Source organism: Urocampus carinirostris, chromosome 2 (genome assembly GCF_059441175.1).
Source record: "Urocampus carinirostris isolate Australia breed hairy pipefish chromosome 2, RoL_Ucar_1.0, whole genome shotgun sequence".
Lineage (NCBI taxonomy): Eukaryota > Metazoa > Chordata > Actinopteri > Syngnathiformes > Syngnathidae > Urocampus > Urocampus carinirostris.
The window spans coordinates 61,425,115-61,439,429 of NC_142350.1; the positions used below are offsets into that span (position 1 = coordinate 61,425,115).

Genomic DNA, 14,315 nt, shown 5'->3' on the forward strand with positions numbered 1-14,315 from the left:
AGCTAACTTTTTAACTGTAACTTACTTTACTTTTATTTCATATTTTTATGTTTTTGTTCAGCAATTGTTTTAATTTTTTTTATTTCAGTGTGTCCTCCTGTGGAGATGGCTAAAATTTCTGAGGCCATCTGCTGTTATCTGTCAGGATCAGAACGGACACAGAACCCACTTGCGTAATGTTTCTCTCAGTTTTATTTAAAGAAAGGAAAGGGTTGCACTGAACGCGGAAGTGGGACCTCCGTGGCGTGCAATGGCGGTGTCAGGAACGGAAAAAACGGGTCAGTAGCCGGGACAGGAGAGCAAAAAACGTGGTCGGGATCAGAAACGAGTCGAAACCCAGGAGAGGAGAGTAGATGAGCTCGTGATCAAAAAACGGGTCGAAGCCGGGGAACAGACGGGAGCAAAAAAAGGTGTGAGTCAGGGTCGAAAAAGCTTGCCTAGAGTAAACTGAGGTTCGTAGATGGACTGACAACAGGTGACAGAAAGGAGTGGGTTTAAATAGTGACAGGGAGCCAATCAGAGTCCGAGGCAGTTGGCCCCAAAGGACCTTGACAGTTATCCCTATTAGTGTGGATTGGACCCCTCAGGTCCCTTTCCTTACTTATTTATATTACAATTATTGCATTTTAAGCATATTGTGTGAGTGCATCTGTGTATTAAGTGTTTCGTGGAATTGGGTGGGGATAAAGGAGTGGATTTTACTGTCTTATTGTACAATTAATGTTTTTATACAGCACTTTGAGTTGCAATTCTTTTGATTTCGGATTTGATTTCTGAAACATGTACCGTATTTTTGTATGTACTATGCATATTTTTTAGATAAAAAAAGAACTCAAATTTTGGATGTGCACAAGGTTTTACGGTAGTATGTTACTGTCTTTGTGTAATGATTGATCAGTCAAAAAATATCGCTGCCACAAATTGCAAAACATTAGCTGCAACGGGAATCAAACCCAGGTCAGTGGTGAGAGCGCCGGATGCTAGCCATTATACCACCAGTGATATGCTGTAGATGACGTACAGAAAAACCATCACACCTTATTTATGGTACCAGAGATGAATGTTAAACAAGGGAGAATACAGAAAGTTAACCTGAAAGATATAAATAAACGCAAAAAGTAGGATGAGGGTGTCAAGACCAGAACAGGGACAGGACCCACTCGCGTAACGTTACCACAAGTTTTATTGAAGGAAGAGAAAGGGTTGCGCTCACGATCCAGTGATTGCTGGACGCGGGAAGCAGGTCGCTCTGAACGCGGAAGTGGCACTTCCGTGGCAAGCGATGGCGGTGTCGGGAGCGGAAAAAACAGTTCAGTAGCCGGGACAGGAGAATAAAAAACGTGGTCGAAAGCCAGGAGAGTAGACGTGGTCGGAATCAAAAACGGATCGTAATTCGGGACGGGAGAGCAGACGTGGTCGGAATCAAAAACGGATTGTAATTCGGGAGACAAACAGGAGCCCAAAAACGGGACAGGCGAAAAAGGGCTTGCCGTGTAAAAAACAGGGATTCTCAGATGGACTGACAAAAGGGGGCTGACGGGACAGAGTTTAAATACTGACAGGGAGCCAATCTGTCAACGAGCTGCAGCTGGCGCCACATGGGCGGCACCAATTGGGCGCCATGGCAACCGTGACAGAGGGAAACAACCCTTTGGTGTATCTGATGATGAATTGAATAATCACATTGTAAAAAGTTTCATAATTTACGTTGTCGATAAAGGATTATAATCATTTTGAGCTGAAAGATATTTAAATAAAATGTTATATCGATTTTAAATAAAAAAAACTTAGTGGTACACATTACACACGACATTTTCCTGGTCATACATAACAAATTATCCATCATCGTACTTAAAACCAGGGCCACGATATGCTAATTCTCCCTGCGGATGTTAGTTTTAATTAATTCAATGTCTGGCACAGCGGAGCGTAGCAGCCCTGCAAAACATACAACAATATTGGCAAGCAGTTGGCACAGCAAACTACTGACGCACAGAGTAACTAAGCAGTTGCAACTGATTGACAACCAGTAGGTCAGAATCAATCCCGGTCATAAGACGGATGTTATCTGTATTAATATCAGAAGCAAGATTTAAAACCCGAGCCCAAACCGACTCAAATTTTGAAACGGGTCAGGCCTAAAATGTCAATTATGTTCAGGTAGGGTCGGGCTTCTCTCTCGCTGACTTTTATTAAATATTTATATAATAAATATTATATGTTTGTAAAAATGTATTACGATTTTCGGATACTTAATTAAAAACAATGCATTTGTTGAAAAAAGAAAAACATATTTCAAGAAAAAAACTTTCTATGCTTTGTTTCTCGCTCTCTCTTTAAGTGCCGCACTAGATTATTAAAGATGCACTGCTTCTGTGGCCACATTTTCAACCTGTTAAAATGACAGAAGGCTTGAAATTTGCCCGTCAACTCTTAAATATATCCCATGATAGAAAATTGACGATAAATGTAATCTTCGGTGACACCGAAAAATAAAATCTTTATACAGTCTTGCTTGACTTGGATTTTGTTACAAAAGACAGGCTCTAATTTGGTATCATAAATCACCTCTCATCCTCCCGACTCACAAATGAAATATAAAATTTGGGTTTTTCTTCGGGCTTGGTTCTGTCAAGTTAATCAAGTTAAGTGGTCGGCTCGGGTTGGGTCGGGCTTTAATACTGAAGGATTTTATACATTTGACTATAAAGGATTTTATAAGATGGATTACAAATTACATTTAATGCAATAGATATTCACTGACTGGGCTGTGGTGCGAGGTCAAGGCACCCTGGTGGAAAATGTTGTTTACAGGAACGGCGGGAACGGGACGTACGGCTGATAAGATAATCAGCACATCCGGACGCTGTTGACGCAGAAAGACCCTGGTGACGTATAAACGCTCGGTGTTGTTTTGAGTACCCCAGACATCGGCAAGCTCTTCTACGAGATGGTGAAGCCCAGAGGGCTTCCTTGGCACGCCCATGGGAGGAGCCGGCACACCATTATACGGGGAGAAGATGGCCAATAGGAAAAAGCTAAAGGACTTCAGAAGAAGGCTTCCCTCAGACTCCAACGCCACTAATTCGTCCGTTTTCAATGGAGTACACTTAGTTAAATTTTTTTAGGGAAGATAAATCTGCCCCCGTGTGGAAATGTCAGCCTTTATGTTCATCTTTTCCCTCAAGAAACAAGCGCGCATTCTTTTTTGGGTGAATGTAGGTTGTGTTTGGTTAATGGAGTCAGATAACTCATTTGAACAATTTGGTAAACGATACATTTTGATATTTAATTCCCAACAATACCTAGTTTGGAATTTTTAGGATAGCTCTTACCTCTAATCAATATCCGTCCCTGATTCTGACTCAAATTGAACCTCTAATTAGCAAGTCCCGTGTTCTAAAATTAGCTGCTCACTCCAGTCCAAAGCCGCTACAAAATTATCACTTTTAAATGAAAACTGTCTCAGGTCAGCCACCATCTTTCCTGTTTCTTTTCACTCTCTGTGTTAAGGGCAAGTGCTGTCCTCCGCCTGACACACACACACAGTTGAACGCGCGCACACGAACGCCCCACGATCCTGCCTTGCAAACCAATCTGTGAAAACTTCAATTCCCTCCGCCGCGATTACTTACGATTGCACGCCGCCTCGTTTCATGCCGAACACAACCGGCCTGTCATGGTGCTCAACCCCCCCCCGCCCATTTCGTGGAGGTACCGAAGAGACCAGTGTTCCCTCTAAACTGCGCGCGTGCGCAATTGCGCACTGCTCGCACATTTCTCGGCGCACAAGAAAATCTAGCCAGCGCACAAAAATGAGGGCTCAAAATGACTAATTAAGAAGCGACTTAAGTCAAAGTTACAGTGCATGAAGGTAAAAATCAGACATGGGGACTTGAGACTTAGTGACTTGGACTCGAGTCGAATCGAGTCGCTGTTTTTATGACTTGTGACTTGACTTGGACTTGGCAATCTAAGACTCGGGACTTGACTTGTGACTTGACTTGCCCAAGAAAAAAATACTTGGGACTTACTTGGGACTTGAAGGTGAAGACTTGAGACTTACTTGAGACTTGCACATGTGTGACTTGGTCCCATGTCTGGTAAAAATACACGGGTTCCCCTGACCTTGTGTCCTAAATGCGGTATTTTGAAGTCGAGTTAGAGTAGAACGAAGTTGAGTAAAGTTAGTAGAGTTGGTCGAGAACCGGCTTCTTCGGCTCGGCTCACTAAAAAGGGTCCTAAACGGCTCTTCAGGTTGTTTTTGCTTCTTTAATCCCAACATTACCAAACATTATGTAAAATTATGCACAAAATGACTTAAAGGAAGGGGGGAATAGAACAAAAAATGAAAAAAATACCAAAATGAAAAAGTAGTGAAAAGCTGAGAAAAAAAGAAACAAAAGGAAGAGAAAAAAGAAGGAAAAATTTAGAAAAAAGCCAGAAAAAAAAGAAAAGAAAGAAATGTAGGAAAAAAGTAAATGGAGAACAAAAATAAAAAAGTAACAGCTCGGAATAAATAAACACAATGAGATTTTTTTAAAGGAATTTAAAAAAAAAGTAGAAAAAAAACACTGAAAAAATGATAAAATGTTTGTGTTGCATTCAAATAATTCAAGTGAATCGTGTTGCCAAATTGTACTTCCACAAAAAAATGTAATTAAGTACAGTTCTGTATCTAACAACCGACTAAATAAGCCCCCAAAAATGTTAATATTCTCATCTCATCTCATCTCATTAGCCGTACCGCTTATCCTCATTAGGGTCGCAGGGGGGCTGGAGCCCATCCCAGCCATCTCCGGGCAGTGGGCAGGGGACACCCTGAACTGGTTGCCAGCCAATCGCAGGGCACACAGGGACAGACAACTCATTCGCTCATTCACACCTAGGGACAATCTGGACCGGCCAATTCACCTGAAATGCATGTTTTTGGAACGTGGGAGGAAACCGGAGTGCCCGGAGGAAACCCACGCAAGCACGGGGAGAACATACAAACTCCGCACAGGAAGTCTGGAGCTGGATTTGAACCCACACCAGGTTCCCATGACATGAACTGTGCCGCACAAGCGCTAACCACTGCGCCGCCGTGCTGCCTAATGTTAATATTATGCGACAAAATATATCAGGAAATAAAAAGAAATGGATATCTTGGGAAAGAATTGTAAGAACAAACGACGTTTGTAGGCCGTACAAACTTTGCATTAGTACATAAGTCAATTCATTCAAAAGAGAAAAATACTTTTGCATTGCCGGAAACTCAGCAAAATGTAAGTTGATGTCAAGTTTTGGTCATGTTTGTTTAATGACTTAGTCGCCACACTTGGGATTGCTGTTGCTCACTGTTGTTTCAAGCGTTGCTCACCGACTTTGTGTGAACGCTCAGACCCCTGGAAAATGACAGGGAACATTGGAAGAGACCCAGTGAGAAACTGATGAACTTTGGCAGAAAAAGCGCGTGAAAAGCGTTACGCAAAGTGGAGAAAGGTCTTTCGGAGGGCGACGTCGAAGGCGCGAAAAGGTGAATAGTTGAGAGGTTGGAAACAACCCAAGGCAGCGTGCGAAGTCGACGGGCAAATTGGATTGCGAGAGAAGAGAGGCCGACATAATGCGATAAAGACAGACGGAGAAAGAAAAGAAAAGAAAAAGACGGGAGAAGGGCTGAGACGCCGGCGGAATCTTATAACCTCGTTCTTCGTAATGTGTGTGGGAATGTCATATCCTGTTACATCCCGACTCGGAGACTCCGGCCGAATGCAAGATGGCCATCGGGATTTATTAGAAAATGTCTTTGATTTTTGCATGGAACACTTCTTGTTTGGTCGGTCGTTTGGTTGGGTGGATCCCTTAACCACAAGGGTCGGAGGGGCACCATTTCCTGTGGTGTGTCTTGGGCGGGATTGGGTTGGGTTACTTTAACTGGATTACTTTTAATTACTTTTGGATTACTCCAATACCAAATATGCTAATAAAAGACCTCATCTCATCTCATTAGCCGTACCGCTTATCCTCATTAGGGTCGGGGGGGGGGGCTGGAGCCCATCCCAGCCATCTCCAGGCAGTGGGCAGGGGACACCCTGAACTGGTTGCCAGCCAATCGCAGGGCACACTCACTCGCTCATTCACACCTAGGGACAATTTTTGGATCGGCCAATTCACCTGAAATGCATGTTTTTTGGAATGTGGGAGGAAACCGGAGTGCCCGGAGGAAACCCACGCAAGCACGGGGAGAACATACAAACTCCGCACAGGAAGTCTGGAGCTGGATTTGAACCCACGCAGGAGGTTCCCAAGACCTTAGAACTGTGCCGCACACGCGCTAACCACTGCGCTAATAAAAGACCAAAGAAACTAAATATGAATAAAATGATGACTTACAACACGTGGTAAGCTTTCTCTCCTGGTTTTGATCTCTTTGATCTCCGGCAAAACTAACGTAAAATGTGACAGAAACAAAATGAAAATAAATCCAAACAGCTTGCCAACATAATTTTTGCCATTCCATGTATTCCGTTACTCCCCAAGCCTGCACAAAATTTTGTCATTTTATACATATTTAGTTTCTTTTGTCTTTTATTAGCATATTTATTATTGGAGTAATCCAAAAGTAATTGAAAGGAATCCAGTTAAAGTAACCCTACCCAACCCTGGTCTTGGGCAAGTACAGCCTGGTGGTACCTTTCCCTCCCCAGGCCAACATATGTTTCAACCCTTTAAACCAGAGGTCTCAAACTCAATTTACTGGAGGAGCTGCCAGTGTTAGGTCCCGGGCGAATTGGAGTCGTATTGCATCAAAAATTCCACTTTTCTCAAATATTTTTTATTTTCTACACAAAATAACGTCTAAGGATAAGAAAATGACCGTATTAAGAATTAATAGGAACATAATAATGAAATAATAATAGCATAAGAAACCAGATACCGTATGTGAGTACAAAAATCGAATTAGTCAGGGATCTGTGTGCATGTCTCTCTCTTTCTCTCTCTCTCTCTCTCTCTCTTTCTTTCTTTCTCTCTCCCTCTCTCTCTCTCTCCATGTGTCTGTCCCTTTCTTTCTCTCCTCAGCGTCTGTCTTTTGCCCTCTCCCTCTTTCCCTGGCTCTGCCTATCTTTCTGTCTTTCTTTCGGTCTTGCCCTGTGCCAGTCTCTCACTTTTTCCCTGTTTTGCTGTCCCTCCCTTTCACTCACGTGTCTGTCTTTCTCCCCCTCTTACTCTCAGTCCTCCTCTCGCACACTCCCTCTCTCCCTCTTTCTATCTCTTCGTTGCCTATCCTTTCTCTCTTTATTCCTCTTTGTATGTTTCTCCCTTTCTCTCTGACTCTTTATCTCTTCCTCTCTCACCTTGTTTGTTTTCTCCCTTTCTCTCTATCTCGCTTCTGTCTCCCACTCTTTCTTTCTCTGTCCCTCCCTCTCTCTGTCCCTGTTTCTGTCTCTCTTTGTCTCTCAGCCCCAAGTAGGTCCCTTGCTCTCTCCCTTGTTCTCTTGTCCTCCTTCTGTCTGTCTCTGTATCTTTCTCTTTCTCTCTCCCTCCTATGTCCCTCTTTCACTGTCTCTTCTTTAAATGAAAGCTTGTTTAACCAAGTATGTCCACTGTTGAAATACTCTATGATGAAAACCCACTGATCAAACTGTACATGAATAAAAACGCCGCTAAACCATCAGAGCTAGATTGGGTGAGCGGTTGAGTTAGCCAGATAGCTGCACTCTGTTTTCTCTCTCGCTCAGGGCAGTCTGTGCCAAAGGTAAATAAGACGTTATCCTTCTCCTTTGCAGTATTTTGGGACATTTTTACAAAAGAACACTGCTTGCACCTTGAAACCATTATTAAGGACAAAAATTACGTTCAAAAAGAGCCTCAACACTCTTAAGTAACTCATGGCGGGAGACACATTTTAGGTGGTACTGTCTATTGATTTGTGACACAGGCTCTGGCAGGGGGACTACCTCATGTGCGCTCCCTCTAGGTTTCCTCATTTTCCTCATTTTGAGGTTTTTGAGTTTTTCCTTGCCCTCATGTAGGTTTTAGATCAGGGGATGGTGTTATAATAGTCTGTAGTTTGCAATAGACTGTGCAGCTCTTTGAGACTCCTTGTCATTAAGGGCTATACAAATAAACATGACTTGACTTGAAATATTATTTCATAGATTTGATTAAGTCGTCAAATGACACATAGTGAAATAAAATGGTCTGAAGAATTAGCTTTTGTCTGGAGATTGTATTTAGCAGATTTGATAAATTTTGTCTTAAAATATATAGTGTGGCTCTCTGAACTTTTTTATAATTTTGTTTTTATGGCTCTTTGGGTCAAAAAGGTTCCCTACCCCTGCGATACTGATTGTTCAAATTTAAACAATAGTAAAATAAAAATCTTAACTCGAGGGTATTTTAGTATTTTGGTCTATGGCTGCTTTATTTTGTCTTTGTGCATGAACAAACCGCTTCAATAATAGCATTTGATTTTTGTTTTGGTAACTATTTTTTGGGGGTGCGCCCTATAACCCGGTGCGCCCTATAGTGCGGAAAATACGGTATTCTGGAGATGGATTGACTGCAAGTCAAGCCGGTTCGTATTTTCTTTTTCTTGTTGGATGGACTTTTTTCAAAATGGATCTTTTGAGACTTTTACTCAAAAGGGCCGTGCATAGATTCCTTTCAGAAGTTAAGGTAAGCCAATATATTTTTGTGTACGCTACAGTTTATGTATCAATTTCTTGCTCTGCCAATGAAATGATGAATAGGATCTAGATTCAGGTACAGCACTAAGATTGGACAGGTGAAGTGTCCAGCGACTGCTCAAAAACAAATCATCTTCTGTTTGGAAGCAAATGAAGCAGTAAATGACGCACGCACAATGCATCGGCCGCCGCGAGCGAATGAGTGAGTCATCTTACCTGAACCTCCCGTGCGTGATAGGCAATGATGAGGCCCAGCAGGATAACTGTCGACAGGCTGATCAGACACTTCAGGGCCAGAGAGTACATGGAGCTCTGTGGGGAAAAATAACACAGGGAAATGCTCACATCAGAAAGGAGAAAAAGATGCACCCTTTCACGTCGGCGGCAGCGGGGTGAGCCAACGTCTATAGAAGGCAAAGGCCGAGGGGAGGAATTGCACCTGTCGATAAGCTTCGGTCTTGGAGCTTTGCATCTTATTCTCGTCTGTTTTGGCAGGGGCTTCTGATCGATGCGCCGGGGATCTTTCAATCGATACGACTCATAGCACTTGTGGGGTTTCCTTCACCTGCCCCTCACCTCGTGCAAACAAAGCTCACTGGACTTTTTGTACCAACAAACACACCACACAACGTTCCAGGAATCAAATCTGTTTTCAACATCTACATGCTAATTAAAAGGAATAATCCATTATTGTTTTTCGATGTACAGAGACCCCCCTGCTACTTCGTGCTTCGGTTCGCTGGTAAACTGCTTCGTGGATTTTGAATTGAATTGTCTTTATTTCCATTCAGCTGGTACAAAATGCTGCAGCGAGGCTTTTGACTAGGACAAAAAAGTCCGATCACATCACGCCGATTTTGGCTAACCTGCATTGGCTCCCTGTTAGCCTAAGATGTGATTTCAAGGTTCTCTTAGTATTATACAAAATCATACATGGACTTGCTCCCTCATATCTTTCAGATCTGATTTCCCCCTATGTTCCGGTCCGAAGCCTTCGTTCTGAAAGCACCGGTCTACTGGTAATCCCAAGAGCCAAGGAGTGTTCCGCAGGTTCGAGAGCGTTTTCCATCCGGGCCCCGGTGCGGTGGAATGCTCTTCCCCCTGAGATCCGATCTGCAACCTCAGTGGAAATGTTTAAATCTAAGCTTAAAACACACTTCTACTCTAAAGCATATGAATAACCAATACTTTTTGTGGACAATATCTCTGTATTATTTGTAATTGCAACATCCTTTGCCTGGTAATCCTGAAAGGGGGATACCACATGTGCGGTCCCTTCTCAAGGTTTCTTCATTTTCCTCATGTTGAGGTTTTGAGTTTTTCCTTGCCCTCATGTTGTTTCCAGATCAGGGGATGGTGTAATAATAGTCTGAAATAATAGTCTGTGCAATAACCTGTGCAGCCCTTTGAGACTCTTTGTGATTAAGGGCTAACCAAATAAAAATGACTTGACTTGATTTAACATTAATATCAACGCATTCTGCATTGTGTTCTGAACAGACACAATGCTATCATGGGGGCAGGTTTTGTCATGATTGCAGATTCAGGGCACCTGTGACCGCTCATTGGCGCCAACAGCCCTGGGCGTTGATTGGTTCCCTGCCACTGTTTAAACCCCCCAGTCCCCGGTTGCCGGCGTCAGACCGTCTGCGAACCTTCAGCTCTCGCTAAGGCAAGCCTTCCGACCCTGACTCCCTCCTGTTTTTGGCTCTCGTACGTTTCCCGGCTTTGACCTGTTTCTGTTTGACCACATCTCTGCTCCTCCGCCCCAACAACCCGACCTGTTTTCCCGTCTTCAACACCGCTATCGCTCGCCACAGAAGTGCCACTTCCGCGTTCCGACTATCAACCCCGCAACCAACGATCACTGGATTGTGGGTGCCAGCCTTCGCCTCCTTCTCAATAAAACTAACAAATGAACGCAATTGGGTTCTGTCTCCGTTTCTGGTGCCTGACAGGTTTAGCAGGGCTTTATGTGTTGGGTGGACTTAACTGTCTGTGTGCACCACTGTGATTGTCAGGGGTAATCTATCAGTCAATTTGCTACGGCTAAGCTAACAACTTTCTCAGGCCACCCCTGCTGAGCCTGTATCCCTACAACGCCAGATACATTACCCATGAAACGGATGACTTTGAGCAAAAGCTCATGAGAAACTTTTAAATTTGGGACCGTTGCATTTAAACATTGCGGAGACCTTGCTCAACTTGAGTTTACCCGATGCGTGCAGCAATCCAGCAGCTCTCTAAATCGCTTTCTTGCACTGTAAGCAGAAGCCCTCAAATGTCGTTTTACTCGACTATATTTTTTTTCATCGTCACAGTATTTTGAAGTGGAATGTGATTGGTCAATGCTCCTTTTTTATACCCATAATCAGCAAGTATTACTACCCACAAAAAAAGCATATTGTAAAACTGGTTTTACAAATTATAGTCCAGTACACCCCTACCTTAAATTTTGTCCTCATGTTTGATTTCCCGTTGGTTTTTTGTTCCAGTATGAGCCACGGCCAACTCACCATTAGCGGTCTACCATTCGCTATCGGTGACACACAACCAAATATGCAGATATAAACCGACCCTCTGATTTTAGTATTTTATTTTATAGTTGCAAATTTGGCTTGGATGTAAGTAGCTATGATACAAAGGATGTGTTCTTGAGGAAAATTCGACTTTCCTCGTTCTCTGTGCTTGAATGTACTTTTTAGGTAAATATGATCACGTCATGATCTGTTTTTATTGAGTAGCAAAATATTTTGGTACCGTTCCATGCAGGGTTATACATTTTGTTAACTCATTTAGTGCCCTAATGTATAAATACATTTTCAGATGCATTGTCTATGAGTGCCAGAACAGGCACAGCGGCGGAATGATTAGCATGTCAACCCAACAGTTCAGTGGTTCCGGGTTAAAATCTAGCTCCCTTTGCAGAGTTTGCATGGTCTCCACCATACCTGTGTGGGTTTCTTCCTCCCACATTCCAAAGGCATGTATGCCAGGTTAAATGGCCCGTCCAAATTGTGAGTGTGTTTGGTTGAGGCGGCAGTGGTTCAGGAGGTAGAGCGCTCGTCTTGGGATCAACAGATCGCAGTTCGAATCCCGGCTACTTCGTGTTACATGTCGAAGTGTCCTTGGGTAAGACACTGAACCCCTAATACCCCCAATAAGCCGGTTAGCGCCTTACATGGCTGCACGGCCGCTATTGGGAAATGTGAAGCACACTGTAAAGCGCTTTTGGAAGTCTTGACTTGAAAAGCGCTATATAAATGCAGATCATTTAATTTCATTTTTGAGCATTGAGGTGGTTGAGGACCGGGGTACCACTGTATTAAGATATAATACGCACCATGTAGGAACGATAGTAGGGTTACAACATCTTATGAATAACGCGTTACAGTACTCGTGAGAAAAGTAATTGTATTCCAGTAACATGTTCCAGGAACACCTTACTCCCAACACTCAGTATTAGGCATCCCATTTGGATGGTTTGATCGGAACAAATTACATTATTACATTCGAAAAGTTTTGCATTAAAATGCATCCTTGAAAGTGTTTGCATTCGAGAATGTAGCCAAGCAGCAAATCTGAACGGTCCCTCACCTTGCAGCTGTTCCTATAGCGGTCTATTCCCATTCTAATGCATTCCTTCCCTCAGGCGCCTCCCTGCAATGGGGGCCCAGGTGTGCCTCCGCCTCAACAATTAAATCCATTAATGCCCGTCGTAGAGGGATCGACCTAGCGCCCGACACGGCTTTGCGTGCAGTAGCCAGAACCGCAACAATCGATCACGTGCGCGATTCCGGCTCCGTCCTCGTTTTGACAAACAAGGCGGCGTTTTCATCATTCAACGGCCATCGACTATTTATGTGAGCCTTGCGGGAAGCGTGAGTGCCCCAAGACCTGCTATTACTCCCCATCAGCTAGACCACAATCATCCATCCAGCCTCATGCTAGTTTAATGTCGTGACTTGCTTACATGACATCATACAGATGCCTCTTAAGAAAAGTCCATTACTGCATGCGGTGCGTCGCAGCAGAACGGGATTCATTGATAAAATAATAAAAGAAGGCTTTTCTTTCGCTTCCGCCCACATTCGTGCCGGATGCCGCACGTGACGGGATGAAGAAGCCACGGTGGCGCGAGAGATAACATTCTGTCCTTTGCCGATACGGTTCTTTTGATAAAATAACAGGAGGAGTTCAGGAATAGTGCGACTGGGGGGGACAGGTTATCTGTCTAGACAGGAATGGGTTGTTTGGGCAATTCACCTGCAGTATAAATGAATACGGAATGACAGTAATTCCTTGGTTGTCGTGGTTTTTGGGGACCAGGACCACACGCAGAAAGTGAAAATCCGCAAAGTAGCCCCTTTATAAAAGCCCCCAAGGGTCAAACTTGAGATGACATCCTTACCGACTGAGAGTATACGACTGTAACAAAATAACAGCTATAGACCTACAAATGGAAACAAGTAACGCAGAATTGCAGTTGAATGGTACTCATGTCTATGTTCTTGGACATGTTGACTGCACTATGTTTACTGCTCACCTTGCACAATGTGGACGTTTTTTTTCTGCACTATGATGACTATGTTTGCACCAATGCATATGTTGACTATTTTTTTTGCACTATGATGACTTTTGCACCAAATGCAAAATCGCACAACCCTTACGATACCAACCGTATTACGATACCAACTGTACGTAACATCCTACATACCGACATTTCTTGTGTAAATATCATGTAAATTATAACTATAGCCTTATCCTCCTTGTTTTATAACATTATCTTCTCTGTTCCTTTATCTTCTTGGCTTTTTACCTCACTGTGAATATGTGAAACTGGAGTGTCATGCCCAATTTCGTTGTCACAATATGTTAACCCATTTTGTAACAAAAATAATAAAGGTATATTCTATTCTATTCTATTCTATTTATTGTCATTACGCTAAAGTACAATTTAACCAGGGAGAAACCAATGAGTGAAGAGGGATGGGCGCCACTAGGCTGTATTTACCCAAGATACACCACAGGAAATGGTGGTTAAGGGATTACACCAACAAACCAACCAACCAACCGACAATTAAATTGGAGAGAGCTTTTCCTCTCAGTGCAAGAAAGCGATGTCAAGAGCGGCCGGCTAGCTGTGCGCTAGCATCAGGGCTCCACAGGTTTAACCAGGTCTCTACGATGATTAAAATACAACCATCCTAAATGTAGCAGTTTCCTACGAGTTGGAGCTCCAGGTCACCCATTCCATGGTTAAATGATCTGACATTGGTGAGATACAGGCTCGGCAGGGGGGGCTTTTTGCAGCACCGGTATTGCTTTCTCTCCTAACAACGTCTCATCATTTGATTGGCAAAGCAAGAAATGAATATATAAACTATAGCATTCATAAAAGATGTTTCATTGTCTTTGTCTAAATCACATGTGTCAAACTCAGGCCCGCGGGCCAAATTTGGCCCACAGTGTGATTATAATTGGCCTGCGAGATCATATCAAATGTGCATTAGAGCTGACCCCGCGGTATGTACTACAAATCCCACAATGCTTTGCTTGTATTTTGGTGCGCAGTAAAACCCGGCAAGCCATCCTTACTTCCGTTCACAGTCATTCATCCATGCCTCGGTCGCATCGGACAAA

General features: G+C 43.3%; 1 protein-coding gene across 1 annotated transcript in view; it reads right to left on the reverse strand.

The window, feature by feature from the left end:
- The window catches only part of kcnn3 (potassium intermediate/small conductance calcium-activated channel, subfamily N, member 3), a 208,950-nt gene that overhangs the window by 137,613 nt on the left and 57,022 nt on the right, over window positions 1–14,315 (reverse strand). Inside the window, exon 3 of the mRNA XM_088328117.1 lies at window positions 8,889–8,984. Within this exon, the coding sequence (XP_088184243.1) occupies window positions 8,889–8,984 (96 nt within the window). The remainder of the gene's footprint in view (window positions 1–8,888; window positions 8,985–14,315) is intronic.